The sequence below is a fragment of the Parasteatoda tepidariorum genome, chromosome 5, assembly GCF_982258835.1.
Source record: "Parasteatoda tepidariorum strain Cologne lab strain chromosome 5, Ptep-v5.0, whole genome shotgun sequence".
NCBI classification, from domain to species: domain Eukaryota; kingdom Metazoa; phylum Arthropoda; class Arachnida; order Araneae; family Theridiidae; genus Parasteatoda; species Parasteatoda tepidariorum.
In genome coordinates this window covers 111,583,991-111,602,626 of record NC_141759.1, presented here as the reverse complement: position 1 = coordinate 111,602,626, position 18,636 = coordinate 111,583,991, and the positions used below count along the sequence as shown (strand labels likewise).

Below are 18,636 nucleotides of genomic sequence, written 5' to 3'. Positions count from 1 at the left end.
TGTTATCTGAGCAATTTTAAAAAATTGCTTATATTTGCTATTTCAAATTTATATCAAAACAGTGAAAAACTTGTTACGTATTTTTAAATTCCAGTTTTTGTCCTATTATTGATTTTTCCTCTCATTTGCTTTGTGTCCTTCTTTCTAAATAATAAGGAAAAGAGGAAGAAAAATTCTTTTGAAAATGTCATTTAAAGCATTTCAAAAAGTTGAAGTATTTTAAAAAGTTATATATTAAAAAGAGGATCTGGAATTATAAACATCTCGATAAATTACGACTTTTTTTACGATATTTCTTCAATCCTTTTTTTATTGTACAATTTCACAACTGTCTTCCCCTTTAGTAATAAATTTCTTGAAACTGGTAACTTAGTGTAATATTATATTATTCCATTGTAAAAGGTAAAGCTAGGAGAGAAAGAATATTAATACTATTCCAGTAGTTTCACAACAGAATTCTTTCATTTAATGAGAAAATTGATTGTTCAGATATAAAGCTATTTTAATTTATTTTACTAAAACCTCTGACAGTTCTATGAACTACTTTTAAATAAAACTATTTTTGAGGATAACAAACCTGTGTTTTTTTTCTTTGTAAAAACGATCGGTGTTAAAGCAAATATAGACTATGTAATCAGATAATAGGACATTGTCATCCGTTGCTTAGAACACCAATTCATTTCAAAAGTTAATTTTTTCCGCTTTTTTTGACTTTTTGTTAGAATTATTATTATTATTATTTTTTACTCAAGTCTTACATTTCTATAATGTTTTAATTGCAATCAAAATGAAATCCTTTTCCAGCTTCATGCTTTTGAAATCCTTTTATAGCTTGCTCATAGCTTTACCTTACTCTTGAATTTAATTAATTTGATACATAAAGTTAATGACAAACCGGATCATAAATAATTGTTATTCATTTAAATTTAAGTTTTGAATCCTGGGCTATTTTTAAATTCTTTTTATTTAGAAAATAAACTTTTTTTGTTCAGCTGTTTTTGTACACAATTGTATGATAAATTCTTACTGCTGATTGCACATGCTGGTGATTGTATGAACTGGTGATTGTATACAAGTGATATACTCAGAAGTGTCATACATTTCGAGTTTTCCATGATTATTATTGTTTTATATTGAAAATTAAGTAAAAAAAATTTCAGTTTTTACGAATTTCGTAACAATCTCTTTCTGTATGACAGCACATAACGTTTTGCTAACTATTATTTTTAATTAAATAATACTTTAAATTTAATGTACACAAATTCCTTTGCTCATATTTTATTCCTAAAAACATATATTTCATCATTACCTAAATCTTAGTAAAGGTGTTGTTAAGCCACTCTGTATAATCATAATTATGCTTAAAAAATTCAAGAATTTTGAGTCGAATCTCCCAAGTTATTGTAGATCAGTGAGTTTAAAAACAATTTGTCACGATTTTTATTTCTCTTAATGTTATATTTAAACTATATTAACTAATGAGAAATGTAACAGCTTTAAGAGAGCCTTTAAAGAACTTTCAAAACGATGATTTCATTCACTGATGTTGTAAATTGTTTCGTAATTTCGTATTTTTACATAAGTGTTACTTATTTTATTCAATAGTAAATTAATGCATAATTTAATTTATTTTATAAATCTATATCGAATTAAAGAATAAATACACTTTAAATGTGAGTAAATTTACATTTCATAAAGGCTAACATGTATATATTTCTGTTATTGTTTTACTGATAAATGATAGCAAGATTGGAAAGTTCATAACTCTGTATACTGATTTTATAATGGAAATTTGATTATTAACTGTATTTTTGACTTGTAAATATGTAAATAACGAAAAAAAAATTAATTTTCACTTTAGGCTACAGTAGACTCCCAATTGAAAATTATTTTTAGTTGATTCTGACTCATTTTAAATAAAACTTAACTAAATATAAAATTACTGATTTAAAATAGTTTAATTAATATATCCATAAATACAACCATAGAGTTCTTTTTATGTAAATAATGTATTATGCAAATAAATTTCTTGATAAAACTTTGAAGAACAATGCATTTAGAAAAAAATCTGTGACAATTAAAAATTTTAATTGCAGAAACATTTATTAAGATATTTGAAGCTTACAACCTATTATGATTTTGTTCCAATTTTTCAATTTTTATATTTAGTTTATAGTTAAAGATAACTATTTTAGATTGCCTACTGTAGCCTGAATTTGTATTTTTTTCTTAATATGTTTATTTACTTTAAAATTTGAAAACATCAAATTATTTTAATTTATGTCAAAAGTTTTGTCATTGTCCAATTAATAAAATGTTAATGTTTAATTAAAAAAATTATTCCTTCATGTTTGTTACATAGTGTGGTGTTTTTGTTTTCGAAGCTCAGTGGATTCATACTTAGAAACTATAGTAGACACTAGCCCGATTCAGAAATTAATGTAATGCCAAATTTAAATAAAGACGTAAAATAACAATTGAGGAAGCTTTAAGAAAATTACCCGAATATGCGTTACACGCAAAGGGAAACCACTAAAACGGTGAGCCTCATGACTTTCAACTTTTGCTGGATGAAATACTCAATGAGACTCAATTTTTGAAATAAGGTAAAAAAAAATTACTTTTTAAATGATTACGTGAGTAATAAAAAGAATAACAAAAAGAGTCAAATAATGGGACAACCTTGAACTTCAAGAAACCAATTACGAGTTATTAACCAAAGTCTTTTTAAACAATGGACTGTTTCCTCACATCAGTTTTAGAATGTTTGCAAAAAAATGGTAAGAATAAAAGTGACAATCAAATTGAGAGAAAAATCTTTTGTGCCGAATCATTATCGAGAACAATTAAAGCAAAGGGTGTATTGAAATCAATAAAAAGCACTCGAATTTGCGGGATGCAGCAGTCGTAAACCCATGAAATTGGGTCGGCTGTTCAACGACGGTTATAAAATAAAATAAAATTACTTACACTAGACATCGCTTTTCAGTCTCATTTGACAAACGAGTTTTCAATGGTTTATTTATACCTTTGCTTTAATCAATCTCATAACGTTGTCCTTAGTTGTCATTTTTATGTAAGTTCTAATGAATATAGTCTGAACACGTGCGATTTCCCAATAAGTCAATCTTAGAAATTTCATTTTAAGTCAATGAAAAGCGAAGTATTTTCTTCATATAGCAGAGTGAAAGATATTAAGGACGAACTAATATCTCATTTATAAATACATCAACGTTACAATTGATAATAACTAAGTTGTTTTATGTAATACTAATTCTTACAGAACAGAATTACATCCCTAGCAAAGATTTTACCTCTGCTCCATGAAACCCAACTGCAGTTAGGTTAATACTGGCTTAACATGTGATGCACTATATACACTACAAGCAGTATGGGTCCAAGAATGGCCTACATAGAACCTATATTGTCTGTTGTTGCCTTTAATTCAAGGGGTGTGATTGTTCTTGTTTTCCATTTGAAACATTTATGGCCAAGAATTCGACTTCTACCACACCCATACCTCACACCCATTTATAAGCCATTCTTACATCCATCCTCTCATTCATCGACTGATCGTAGTTTTGACCTGAATAAGAGAACGATCAATCCCCAATTCAGTACCAAAAGAGATATAATTTGTTATGGTAACATGAAGGATTTCGTAACCCGACAGATTTAACGTGCACCAGTTACCATTTATTACACAGGGAGTCTTCGGCCGGCAGGATTCCCACGAACGGAAGTCCAGCGCTCTGCCAACCAAGGTATCCCGGCCTGCCTATATTGGCTAAATAATGCATGCAAAATATTGGGTGAATTTGATAATTCTATATATACCGATATTCGTAGTAAGGTGGCTGTAAAAAAATCGAATGAATCGGAGCCAAGATTCATAAATATTGGTCCAATAATTCCAAAGTTTTTTTGCTACTAAGGATAGCCCAGTTAAAGTGTACCATTTTAATTTTGATAAGGAGTATTTTAGCACTGGTAAATAATTTTTAAAAATCTGCTACCTCAACATTTAAAATACAATTACAGTCATCTCCCTAAAAATTAAAAACAATTGCAATAACAATTGTATTTATCTAATTGTATTTAGATCGGTTGTATTTAGCTGAACTAGAGACTCTCAAAACAGAATCAGAAATATTCAAATATGAGAAATAATATTTTATGCACATTAACTTCTAATCTAAAAATAATTTGCTGTAAGTTATTGTATTCTGAAGTTACTGCTACTGCAATCTCTTTTCTTATAATATACAATCCCTGGCCCGCACTCTAAAATTCTATGTAAAATTTTAATCATCAGGTGATACTAAATAGCTTTATTGTTCTTACAGGACTAAAACCCGTTTGCACTTGTTTACGTTAGTGTATCAATTGGTTAAATTAGGCGATATATAATGTTAATTCAACGATTGGATAAATTAGATGATATATTAGATAAATATAGAATATTTATTACATCAGGTATTATATAAGTATATTATAATAAATATACGAAATTATTAGAAGCACTGTAGTTTTTTAATAATTACATATTTTCCACTAGTTTATAGGCAATACTTTTGTATTTAAACATACATGTAATGGGTTTTAATTCATGAGATATTTATTGCCTAATTTATTTTAAGTTTAAAAATATAATGTTTAAGAATTTAAAACTCGATTCTATTCTAGCGCAGGTCTTAATCAATAGCAATGGTTTTCATAAATGAAACATAGTGTTTTCGATATTCTGCCCGAACCACATAATGCAGAAATGAGCTGATTGTACACTTCACCCCACTCTGTTACCACATTATCCGCATATCTCACTTTCCCCCAACCCCGTAATTATAATCATATAAAGTTATAAATACTCTTTAATAGCAACGTGAATAATAATAGTGGCATTGTTGCTGTCACATTGTTACCATAGCGACGAAGGCAGTAAATGTGACCTTGAGTCCCCAATTTTAATTATAAGAGAGGGCAGGCATAGAATGGTCAGTAAGGTACTGGGAACATGTCGAAGGCCGAAGACTCTCCGTGTAGTAAATAGTGACTGATGCACGTTAAATATGTCGGGTCACGAAGTCCTCCATGTTCCCATAACAAATCAATACTTCTGGGGGTACTGATCCAGGAGCTCTCTTGTCTTCTGGATTGTGATCAAAATTACAAGGATACAGAATTGAACATTGGTAATCGTAAACTCAGAATTAGGTCGGCTGTTCAACAACTGTTATAAAATTAAATTATAAGGATTAAATCGTGGTGGCTCAGGAGATAGAGCACTCCCCTCCCATTAATGGTTCGATTCCAGGGATAACTGGTCGATAAGAATTCCGTTCCCGGCTCTCACCGACCACGTTCTGATGTAAAATATCCTCAGTGGTAGACGAATCATGGGTTATAGTCCCCTTGCCATCAGGCTAACAAAGGGAGGTTTTCCTCTCCATGTGGGATACCTAAGCGTGAGATAGTTGCATCAAAAAGTCCTCTACGAAAGCAAATTTCTCTCAGTACTTGATCCAGAAAGTTCCCTTGTACTCTAGATTATGTCCAAGATTACAAGGCTATGAAGTTGAACATTACTAGCCATAAACCCTAAATTGGATCGGCTGTTCAAGTGACGGTTATAAAGTCAAATTAAAAGGATTATAGCCGACCGGCCTGTGTAGGGGGCAGGGAACTGTCCTTGCATCAGAAAGGTCCTGGGTTCGAATCCCGGGCAAGGCATGGATGCTTCTTTCTCTCTCTGTGTGTTCTATATCCTTTCTCCTTTGTTTGTGTGAATGTGACCCGCCCTATAAACGGGATTGTGGTTGTGTGAATGGTGTGGCAGAAGTCTAATTCTTGGCCATAGATGGCGCCACTGAAAAACAAGAACAATCGCACCCCCTCTGCCTAAAAAACAGACATACGACAAAAAAAAGGGATTATAGATGAGAGATGATTATCTACTCATATTAGTAGAATACAAAGAGCAGATATCTAAAAAAGAGGTTTTTAGTATTAGATTAGCAATGTTTATTATCGATTGAATTACTTTATTAATTAAGTAACGTTTCAAAAACGATGATCAAACATGATATCTTTGTAACTAATATTTTTCTGGGAATCGGTGAAATTTTATATCAGTCAAAATTGTTTACGAGTTTTTAGGAAAATTGGAGTTATAATCGAACATTTGAACTACCAACTCCACTGCAATTTAGGCAGTGGAAGATTTCTGTATCGTAATCTGTAGCCGAATAATTGCCAAGTCTTGTCAACTTCCGGGCAGAGGCTAGCGAGGAACTAAAAGAAACATCACGGAAATAAACCTACTCGAAATGTATAATCTCGATCGATTCAGGGCAAACATCTAAATGTTTTTTCTTTCTTTTTTCCCATGCAAAATCAGTTTGGTGCCTCGACGATTGTAGTTGGTGTGTCAGATCACAATACGTAAATATCCCTTTTAGCAGAGTAGGACATCATATTATAATATCCAGGAAAAGCGGGATTCGACCTGCTACCTCCACGCTTAGAATAAAGTTATTTATTCTTTTTTCTGCTCCTTTTTAAGATGTTCATTAAATAGTTTGCTGCCCGCTTTTGTCTCGCCCCGTATGAAGTTTGAATTCAAAAAATAAAATAAAAAAATAATAATAACTAACTCCGCAGTGGACTGATCGTTAAGACACGGTTCCCAGCAGATCACCGAAGTCTAGGATCACTGCCTGCGGTCAGTGAGCAGGTGGGTGATCACTTGGATCGGTCTGCGTAGAGACCAAGGGTGTGCACTATTGGTCCTCGTTAAACTGTTCTACCGGAATGTGCTCGACTTCGCGTGCAGGTCGTCAGGGTACCGAAGCGGGGATGCCATCCCCTCTGCAGTGATTGAAAATTGTGATGGCATGTCTTCGGATCATCCTCAGGGATGTTTCCCAGACCGTCGCCAGTAGCCCATTGTGCAGCTCTAGCGCGACGTAAATGAACTACAGCAACAACAGAAACTAAAAACGTCACAGAAAACATGTAAGCTAAAAGCGTGAAAATATTTTCGTACAATCTTTCGCAAATGATTTTAAACCAATACTTAAGTTTGGCTTTTTAAATTAAAAAAATTTAATGAAAATAAAAAATGCATTTTTTTCTTAAATAGTAATTAATTATTTCAGGCTGCACTACCTTTTTAAATTCAGTGCTACTTGCGTTGCAAGTTCACTAATGAAAGGTCGCATGTTCGAGTGTTTGGACATGTTGACGTACATGTAGTAATTTTTTTACAAATAATATTGTTTTCACTAAATTCTTTACATCAATTGACTTAGTTACATATTTGCATAGTATTTGGCTGTCTCTGTTGCTTGATCTGTTGAATGTGCCTTGTGAATGAGCCGTTTTAACTTAATTGTAATTGCTCTGCTTATGTTAGTCGGTGTGAAAGTTCTTTTGTTTGTTCTGTTGCATGTGTGTGTCTTTTGACTGAATTGTAATAGCCCTTAACGTTAACTGGTGTGAAATTCCTTGTGCCTGTTCTGCTAGATGTTCCTTGTGAATGAAATGTTGAATCTGAATTATTATTGCCCCAATGAATATAATTTATGTGAATGTTTGTGCCATTATGTAAACACGTCAATTAAGTCCAACAAAATTAGTTATGAGCGTTTTGAAATAAAAAGATTTTTTTATATATAATTATTTTGGTCATTTCGAGTAGCCGCTTCAATTTAAAAAGTCATACTTACTGTGTGATTGGTTTTAAGGAAGAGTATGTAATAAAAGTTATGTGTACAAAAATTGTATATGGATTACATCAGATCGAAAAACTGTTTTTTGCTTTTTTTAGGTGGATTAAAATTTTGTTATTTAGGGTTTAATAAATAGGCCAAGTAATGAAATACTTGCATTGCTTGACCCATTCGCTTTGAAACTTCTCGAAGGCAGGGCTGTCTTCTTTAAGTGTTACATACATGGCATGCTTCATCTAAAGTTGCAGTGTCACTTTGCAATCGGACAACATATACAGTCGAACTCGTTTATAACGAGCACAAAGGGACCGTAACATGTACTCGTTAAATCCGAGTGCTCGTAATAAACGGGTCCTTAAGGCAGGCTTGCAACCAGAAGAGGGGTTGGGGGTTGGGAGGTCAAATTATTGAGTTTACATAAAATTTAATTAATACTTACTTACTTTAATTACATTAATTAATTTAATCGAATTTTTTTTTATTTCGGGTACATTTCTTATCATTTTAAAAAAAAAGATAAGACAGAAAGACTAGAAAGATGAGAAAAAAGATTACAAGACGGAAAAATATTGCTCGCTAAAACCGGGTCTTGCTCGTTAAAAGCGACTTCTGTTCCATAGACTTAACATTGATCCAACCAAGTATTCTCGTTTCCCTCGGTAAATCCGAGTTCTCGTTAAATCCGAGCTCGTTATAAACGAGTTCGACTGTATATCTATATTCAAGAATACTGTTATTTCATTCATGTTCAGTTCCTTTAGCATAGTGGTGATACATCACCAGTGTCAGTAACCGAAACTGATGTAAAGCCCTTCAAAACTGTTTATAAATTTTTCAATTATTTTGTATTTTCAATTTAAATTTATTGTGTTTTTAAAATTGAAACAGATTTGCTAAATATAAGTTTTCAAATTCTAATATGCTTCATAAATTTTTAATGAAAAGTCTTATTGGTTCCAGTCTTTAAAAGTTTGCATGTATGCTTATGTCAATTAGAGATTTTTTGTTAATCTTCAAACTTAATTAGATAAACCACAATGCAACTGTCAAATCATATGCATTGGTAGATGTGAACAACACATGTTAAAAAATTGACAAAACTATTAAGCAATGTAAAATTGATACAATTTATATATGCTTCAATGTTATAAAATCTGGTTGACATGTATTTTAGCATACTGACTGTTACTGAGTAGATAGTAGGTCCTTCAAAGTCATTGAAAAATCCTGAAAAGATTATTATTTTTATAAATTTATTTTGAAAATTGAGTGGGAGTGAATTTGAGGGGGTACATTTTGAAACTGAGTAAATTTTGAAAATTGAGATTTTCAATGAATTCTGTAATGAAACTTTCATTGTTTAAGCTAAAAAATTTAGCTAATGTTTTTCATAACCTCATTTCTATTGCATATTTGCATAAAAATAAGTGATAAAAAGCATATTTTCTTATATATTTAATTTATTATTTTTATTGATTCCTTTTAAAAATGCACATTTTTATAATACAGTAGAGAACCATTTATCTGGTATCCAGATAACCGGGAAAAATTTTGCACGATTCCAGAGAAACGTCATTTCCTCTGTGACCTTGAAGGCAGGGAAGGGAGGAATGTTTTATTTTTTCCTTTAGGCCGTCAATCAAACTCAAGGGTGTAGCATGCTGCTTTCGTTTTCTGCTTGATTAACAACACTTTTTGGTCGATCCAGAAAACCGGGAAATTCAGATATCCGGGATAGCGATTGTCCCGAGCATCCCGGATAATTGGTTCTCTACTGTATTTAAGATATTTTTAAAAATTTGATCTATAAGTTTTGCTTCTTTAATCAGTTTGAATCATGCATGTGTATTTGGTGCTTTGTAACATTTAAGAAATTGGAACACTGCAAGCAAAAAACTCAATAACATTTTTTAATTGCGTTATATTTGTTTGAATATTTAGTTATTTAATATCGTGTTTATTTTCTTGTAAAATTTTTCATTAACTGTATAAACTTGCAGTGAATCATGCTAGTAAATGATATAACTAAGTAAAATATGGAACGTAAAAAAATCGAAAATACATATTACAAATTGTATACAAGTTTCATTGGGAGTACACAATTGTATACATTTAGTACATTAAAACATCTTTAATGCAGAAAACATTACAAAAAAACATACGTTAGAAGTAGTGTGAAGTATTCAGATCAGCCTAATTATGAATGCTCCATTGTAGCTTTGAAGCTTGTGCATTATTTTAATTTATTTTGATTTCTTTAAAACTCTTATACTTATCAATCTTTTGATCATAATTTTATTAACTTCCAGGATTCATCTTCACTGTGCTGTTTCTTGCAACAATTCAACTATAATAAAATGTTTGCTGGGAGAACTTGAGTAATCATGAAACAACCGCGGAGAGAATGAAGAATGCTTTGAATACTTCTACAGTAAGTTCTAAATAATATGAAATTTGTATCACATAATATATGTAAATAATAATGTATAATAAATTTCTGTATCACATATACACACTTTCGAAATCAGATGTTCCACAGATAACCTAGGTGATGTGCAGATTAATTCGAGTAAACTCCTTATTAAGTACGCTTTAATATTTCTTTTTTAAAAATTCATTCAATTACTTTTGTAAAATTGTATTTTATTTTTGCATACAAAACTTATTATTACATACATATTATTACATACAAAACCATTTTATTATTACATACTAAATTCCATGTAGTGAGATACTTGTTGCTGAACTTTATTCAGTCCAGTATGTGCTCCATTTAATATCATGCACAAGATTCTCTGTAATCTGGTACAAAACAATTTTTACAAATAACTATATAGAATTCTTCATTAAAGCACATGCTCACAATTTTGTGCTAATTTACTTCTGCAAGTGTTTTAGTATTTTGCAATTTAATTTGGGCTGTCTCTTTACATCTCAATACACTCGCATACCTTATTTGAAAAAGTCATTCTCAGTCAATTAGGAATTCATCTCATTATGAACTTAATGTTGATAATAGATTGAAGTTTTACAAATCAATGACCAGCAATGAAGAAACTTTTAACACAAAAATTTAGTTGCAGTTTTAAATTGCCTTTGTATGAGAAAATGTAATTACTGTTTCCTCACTAAAATGCTTTAAAAGCGCACAAAGATCATAAACTTTTTTCTTATAACTAAATAATTAATTAAAATAACACAGAAAATATTTTAACTGAAAATTTTTTCTGAAAATTTTCGTATATTTTGTGTCTACAACCAGTGAACCTTTAAAAATGTATCATTTACGTTTTTAAAAAAATTGATGATGTGTGTCATTTTTAAGTGCTTTGTGGATTGTGCACGAATTTGCTAATTCGCACTTCGTTGATCACTTTACTCCGCGAATAAATGGAAGTTTACTATATAGTTAAAAAATATAGACAAATAACTAAAACTGAAATAGCTAACTTTTGCATTATGTAAGACTTTTTTTCTTTTTGTTTAAAGGAACCAAATATCTTTTTATTATGTTTAATATATATATATATATATATATATATATATATATATATATATATATACACATAATACAATAATTTTTTAATAAGACTAATTAAAAGATCATAATTGAAATTATAACATTTAGATCTTAAAATAGCTAAAATTATAACCTAAACATTTATGAAACTATTCTAGTTCTTTTAGTACAAAAAGGAAAACAAAATATATTGACCGAACTTCCAATAAAAATTATGAAAACAAAAATACATTAAAGCTTTGAGAAGATATAGTTATTTTTAGCTAAGTAGTTTTTTTTCTTTTTCTACGCAAATGTTTTTAAATCAAAATTATCTGTTTTACACAAAACAAAATGTATTCATAATTTTCATAATTATCTAAACATGCTTAAATAAATTATGTTAACCTTTTCTCAATTAATAATATTATTAACAGTCATAAATTTGTTCTTTCATTTTAAAATTTTGTATTATATTTACTGACTACTTTCTTATTGTTGAACAATAACATTCTTATTTTAATATGTTTGAAATTTGACAAAATAGAAACAACATATGTAATTACATTATGAAAGTTAAAACATATTAAACACATTAAAAAATTTCAAATAATTTAAAAATTACATTTCCTTATTCGGTAATTACTTTCCCTTTCAAGTGCAATTTAGGTTGATACAGTAGTTGCAAAACAATAGTTTTTTTCTTATAAATGTAAAGCTATTTCATTTTGGTAATTAAACTATTGATGTGTTCTTATACTTGCTGACTATTTTCTTATTGTTAAACAATAACACTCTTTATTTAATATTTTTTGAAATCTGACAAAGTAAAAACAACATACAATATTACATTATGAAAATTAAAATATATTAAACACATTTTAAAAATTTTTAAAAATTTAAAAATTACAGTCCCTTATTTGGTAATTACTTTCCTAATGTAATTATTTTGGTGGCAAATATGCATTGAAAAAAAATTGCTATAAAAGTAAGTTATTATGTAGTTTGTGCAAATTAAATTTTCTTTTGACTCACTTGCAATTTATTGAAAGCGGCTATTTATTTATTGCCTCTTTATCTATTTGGGATAGTTTATACACAAATATTGGGGATATATTCAAAATGATATGTAGAGCAAAATTTCAAATTATTTTAAAAATATGAGTTATGTATACTTAAATCAAGTAGAAAGTCATACTAAATCAGATTCGATGTGCTTTCATCTATGGAACTGTTGATTAATGTAATAAATTACTTAAAAATTCAAAATTGTGTTTTGGGGACAAAGAAACAGTCATGACATCTCATTTGTATTATTTTCTTAAAAATGTAATTTAAATACAAAGTGTAATTGGTACATATTTTTTTTTTTACTTGTTTTTAATTTTTAGGCACAGTTTAACATGAAATAATAATAATTAAAAAATAAGAAATGTTACTTTAGCATGGAAAAGAATTGAGAAAATGACCCTTTACCTACACCTTCAATTTCTGACATCTATGAATTTGATTTAAATATGGTTTTCCTAGCATTATAAAATATCAATCCAAACATAATTTAACCCTTCTACTAAGATTTCTTCCACGAAGAATTTAAATATAATTTGTCTCCTGAAATCCTAAGTAATATTCTGTCGATACCTGAAAAATAAACAAAATAAGATCTTCATTTCTAATTAGCTAAATTTCTCTTAAGTTAAATTTATTCTAGTAACAAATATAAAAATAACCTTCCTTATGATGCAACTTACAAAATGTATATCGCACACTTAAAAAAAATTTTTATTCATAAAAGCATTTTTTCATAAATAAAGTAGTTTTGTTTTAATTATTTAAATTATGAATTCTAAAAGAAATAAAACTTATTTCTCATTCTTCAATATTGTTAATTTTTAGTATACATTTTTTTATTAAAGCATTTAATTAATTTTTCCTAATTCTTATGCGAAATTTAACAATTTTTCTTTTTAATAAAGTTATAACTCAGAAAACAGATTTATTTGAAAATATGCTTTAGTTCTTTAATAACTTGTTCTATATCACTAACTTATATTGCCTGCTTTTAAATAAAATTAATTTTGAAGCAAAATTTTCTACGTACTCTTGAGAAAAGGTAATAGATATTTTTACCAAAAAGTTCTTTAGTTTAACATTTACTTCAACCAAGTAGTTAAAATCACAAAATTTGCTTTTAAAGAAAAGTGGCTTCTGTGGAAAATTGTGATATGTTGATTGTTCCTTTTGTTAAATAACTCATGTAAAATAATCATACCCTGGGGAACAAATTTTTTGTTGTATTTATACAAGTACTTGATCTTAATTAATTCCAATAATATATGAATATCATGTATGTAATTTCCAGTTTTGTTTCTTTTTAGCTGAATCCACAACTTATATATATATATATATATATATATATATATATATATATATTACTTAGAATGCCAACTGAAAAAAAGTTGGGGATTTGTGTTCCTATCTTGAAAAGATAAGGGATCTATCTTTATGAGATTAGGGAAAAAGTAATGATGATAATAATAATTTTGGAAATTTTGAGTTCTTTGTTAGAAACTACAGGGATGAGATTTTTCCGCTTTTTAGCTGATTTCCGCTTTTTTCACTTTTATCTCTTGAATTTCAGCTTTTTTATCAAAAATTCAGATTTTTCTAAAAATTTCACTTTTTTTTATAAGTATTCCGCTTTTTCAGAAAACTCACCCATTTTCAAAGAGAAACACAAAATTCAAACTACATAGCTACCAATCCTTTCTCATTTTTACTTATTTTAGCTATTTTCTCCCCTTTTACTCGCAGCAGATAAGATTTTCAGAATTTTTTACCCGCCCTCCAGATAGATCCGATTTTTGTAGTTCAAACAACGCTGTTTCTGACAAGCCATTTAGAGGTCCCAAGCCTGGAGTCTGCCAATATCTCGATTCTTATTCACACGATTTTAATATCAAACATAGCTTTTCATATTTGCGTGTTGAGATTCTTATTCACGCGATTTGAATATTGTACGTTGTGCTTTGTATTTACGCCTTTTTAAAAACCTATGAAGCGATTCGTATTCCCGCAAGTTTAAAATTCAATGTCTTGATTTGCTCATGCTGTTTATAATATCAAACATTGATTTTCATTTATACGTGATTTTAAAATAAGGCATTGGGATTCGCATTCACGCATTCTAAAAATTATGCATCATAATTCTTATTTATGCAATCTAAAAATTACGCATCATGATTCGTATTTACGCGATCTAAAAATTATGAATCGGGATTTGTATTTACGCGTTTTAAAAATTCTATATCCCAGTTTGTATTTTCTCATTTTCAAAATCGTATATCTAGTTTCATATTCATGTGATTTCAAAATCCATAATTGTTATTCATATTCACACAATTTTAAGATCAACTCTCGCGATTCTTGTAAGAAGTAAATTTTTTTTAAAAATTAGTTACTATAAAAGTGACTGTTTTTCTAACGATGATTACTAGTATGTATATGTAAGTGTTACAACATCAGAGAAACTGGAAGGGAATATATTCAAAACTTACATTCTGTGCTTACAAAGAAGAAAAAATAGGATTTGTCACAAGATGTTTGAAAATGGACTAACGACTAAATATAGCAAACATAAAAGATATAGGAAACAAAAGCAATAACTTAAAAAGGGATTCAATTTAAATTTTTTTTGTTGAAAAAGAGTTAATAGTTAAAAGAGTTAACTCATCATCAAAATTTTATTTGTAATTGCTGTTATTTATGCTATAAAATGCAAAATTCTTATCAAATAAAAAACAATTATCTAAACAGTTGCTGATTGTCATGTAATTTTTCAAACTAAAATACCAATTTTTGTATGTTAAGGAGTTACTATATATTTCTACTTCACTGTTATTGATATGTTTCAAAGGGCTGTAGTTAGATTAGACTATAACATGAACATAATGATTTGGTCCATTGTTAAAGTTTTTTTTCCCCAATATAATTTAAAAAGTACTATTACTGATATATTTGCTATAAATCACATAACAGTATTTATTAAAAGAAATGAAATATTAATGTATATTCTCAGTAGTTTTAATTTGCTAAACCAAGTAGTTTTTCAAGTAATAATTGTCTCTTATGTGAACTGAGGAAAAATATAATTTCCAGCTTTATTTTTTCAATTGGTAATTTTTATTTTCACTAAATGTTAAGTATCAATGTAGTCGTTTTTATAATAATAGATTAGTACGCAATTGTGTGTCAACACATTATTTATTACCTTAAACTGTCTGGAATTTATTATTAAAGGGCTGCGCTTGCGTAAAATTTACTATCGTGGAAATTCAGCTTTTTTGCCTTTTGGCTAATCTCATCCCTGAAACTAGTTATTTTATCGGGGTCATGTAAGGTCTTTGAAAATTATTTCACATTTTGTAAATGTATATAGTGCTTTAAAATATTTTTTGAGTGCTTAAAAAGTACTTTTTTCACTTATTTTTGAGATGTTTGGCTACACACCCTGGAAAAGTTTGTTGAGTACTTAAAATGATCATAGTACAATAAAAATTGCTAAATCCAAACTTGTGCATGATAAGTAAGTATGTTTAGTAAACCTATTTGCATATAAAAACCCTTATAACTTCCGAACTATGAAACTTTCAAACTTCAATACCTTTACTTGTTTTTATATCTGATGCATATTAATTAATGTTTTGTAAATAAATCGTAATTTAAAAGTTTTTATATGAAAACTTTTAGTTTTGTATTCTTGGCTCTTTTTAATCATATTCAGAACAAAACAATATGCAGAACCTATTTAATAGCAATTTTAAACACACAAATGCGTAGAATTGTATTTTTTTACACACTTATTTCTTCTCTCTCTTATTATTTCTAAATTTTAAAATCTAACTTTTTGGTTTTTGCCTTTTTTGATATTACTTAAAAAAAAGCACATGAAAATATACATAACTTCACTTGACAGCTATGCGTTGAAAAGTGTAAATCAAAATATAAAGCTTTTAAAGCTCTTGTCTTTTGAGCAAACAACTTGGTTCGGATTTAAAAACAATATTTTTAATTATTTATTTTCTTTTGATCATGTTCAATTTAGAATAAAGGAAACTTACGAAACGCTACCTCACTTGCCCAGACAGCAGCGTCAGATGCTTAAATATTTATTAATTTAAATTAGTATTGTTTTTTTTTGATTAAATCACATTAAGTATTAAACTTTTGGTTCTATTGACATGAACAAATTCCTGAGAAACAACACCTCCCTGTATAGATAGCATAGTTTCAGTTTTGTACCACTCTGACCTCTTCTGTAAATTCAAGTTAGCTGCAAAAGCTCACATTGAACTTAAAATATCTACATTTTTCTATAACTTTATTAACAATAACTTTTGAAACAATTAACAGCTTTACTCTAAATATTTTCATGTTCACTTATTTTTATAGAATGATTCTAGAAACTTTTTTCCAATTCTAAGTAATAAAGGCTCCTAGTTTTACTAGTTCCTTAGCTTTGTGATTACATATTTGTGATTAAAGGAGTAAATATGATGTAATTACTCATTTTTCCAAACATAAAAGTTTTTTAAAATTTTAATAATGTTGCTAGGAAATAAAATTATCTATATATAATGAATGAATGTTTGTGTGTCTTTCTGTTAATTCTGTGTACCAACAGCTATGAAATTTGGCATATTTATAATTCAAAGCACTAAGAAGGTCACTGTCAGTGTTATAGCATTCTATTATGAACTGTTCAAATGGGATAAGCAAACATTAAAGTAGAATTTTCTGACTAATTAAGCATTACCCATTCTTTTGAATTTAACTTTTGACAATTCAATTTTTCAAATATTTTTAATATGACATTATGACATCAGTAGTGATATGTGTTAGCTTACAGAGCTATTTGTAAAAAAGAAAATGAAGGAAAGGAGTTTGCTGCTAATATGTTGAATTATTTTTTAATTGCTTTTGTAGTATTTTATTTATTTTACAACCTGATAACTATTTCAAGTTTTTTCTTACGTTAAGATACGGTTCCCAGCAGATCACCGAAGTCGAGCATCACTGGCTACGGTCAGTGTGCGGGTGGGTGACCACTTGGATCAGTCTGCGTAGGGACCGAGGGTGTGCGGTATTGGTCCTTGCTAAACTGTGCTACCGTAAAGTGCTCGACTTGCGCAGGTCATCGGGCTACCAAAGCGGGGGTGCCATCTACTCCGCAGAAGATCAAAATTGTGATGGCATGTCTTCGGATCATCCTCCGGGATGTTTCTCAGACCGTCGCCAATAGCCCATTGTGCAGCTCTAGTGCGACGTAAATTAACAACAACTAAAAGTTATATTTTCGTTCAAGTTTTATTTTTATGTATCTAACTTTCATTGCTTAAAACATTTTGTTTCTCAGCAGGTGAGCTACACTGATTCCCTTCTAACGGATCCTCCTTCTTCTACCAGTTCATTTTGTAGGTCAACGTCTTCTTCTGAATCCATACCTCCAGCCAGAGTCAGAAGTAAGTTATTTATTTGTCTATTTTTTTAAATTTTATTCTAACGGCTTTTTCTCATTCCAATTTAGAAAAAAATTGCTTTCATAGAATTTTTTCATTGTATTTTAAACAATTACTTTCTTGTATTTTTGGTGGTCACCCAACAATTATCTATTCAGAATTCAACTAAATTATTTACACTAAATTAATTTATACATTTTATAATATATGGATCATTAACTTTTGTAGCGAAGTAATGCAAACCCTTTCTTTTTGAAGTAACAAACTTTTTATGTCCTTCCTCTTTCCTCATTTTAGTTTATTTTTACATGAAAGACTAAATTACCTTATGTATAGTGCGCAAGATAAAAAGGACAACCCTGAATAGCTTTTGATTTAATATGATCGGATCTTTACCTTTTAGGACTCAATCTTAATGGTTCAAGGGGGTGGCCTAAAATATGCTGATTAAGTATTGCAGACGATGTTTTAAGTCACACACATAAATGTATTTTCTCTGTATGAACATACTTTTTTTTTGATGGTTTTGAATTTCAGACTTCTAGAATATTGGATCTGACGGTATTCTGGAAAATATAGTCCCAATAGTCAAGAGACCCTTCCAAAGTTTGAACCCCTTAATATTAATTTTACCTTTTGTGTATTTCGCCTTCAGTCTGAGAACTTTTTAAGCGAATTGAAAAGTTTTTGCTTATAATTATAAGAATTTTTTTTATATAGATTCCATGCAAAATATTACTTTTAGTATGCATATATTATTTTTTTTATTTACTAGTAATAGTAAAAAAAAAAAAAAAAAAACTCTTGGATTGTAAGGTATATAAGTTTTTAGATCATTTTAAAGAATGCAGTAGTAAATTTCTAAATGTAAAATTTTAGCAAAATCATT

General features: G+C 29.1%; 1 protein-coding gene across 25 annotated transcripts in view; it reads left to right on the top strand.

The window, feature by feature from the left end:
* Positions 1 to 7,025: 7,025 nt before the first annotated feature.
* Positions 7,026 to 18,636, top strand: part of LOC147810004 (uncharacterized) — a 38,459-nt gene continuing 26,848 nt past the window's right edge. For 8 of the 25 annotated variants that reach the window (XR_015434026.1, XR_015434038.1, XR_015434034.1 and 5 more), the window contains exons 1-3: positions 7,033 to 7,828; positions 10,040 to 10,161; positions 17,645 to 17,750. Coding sequence is in view for 12 of the 25 variants with exons in the window: in XM_087164802.1 (XP_087020928.1) it covers positions 10,135 to 10,161; positions 17,645 to 17,750 (133 nt within the window). In the remaining 13 variants the exon portion in view is untranslated. Of the gene's footprint in view, positions 8,534 to 10,039; positions 10,162 to 17,644; positions 17,751 to 18,636 lie in introns of all 25 variants that reach the window. The other 17 variants (XR_015434037.1, XM_087164797.1, XM_087164804.1 and 14 more) reach the window with 11 other exon arrangements.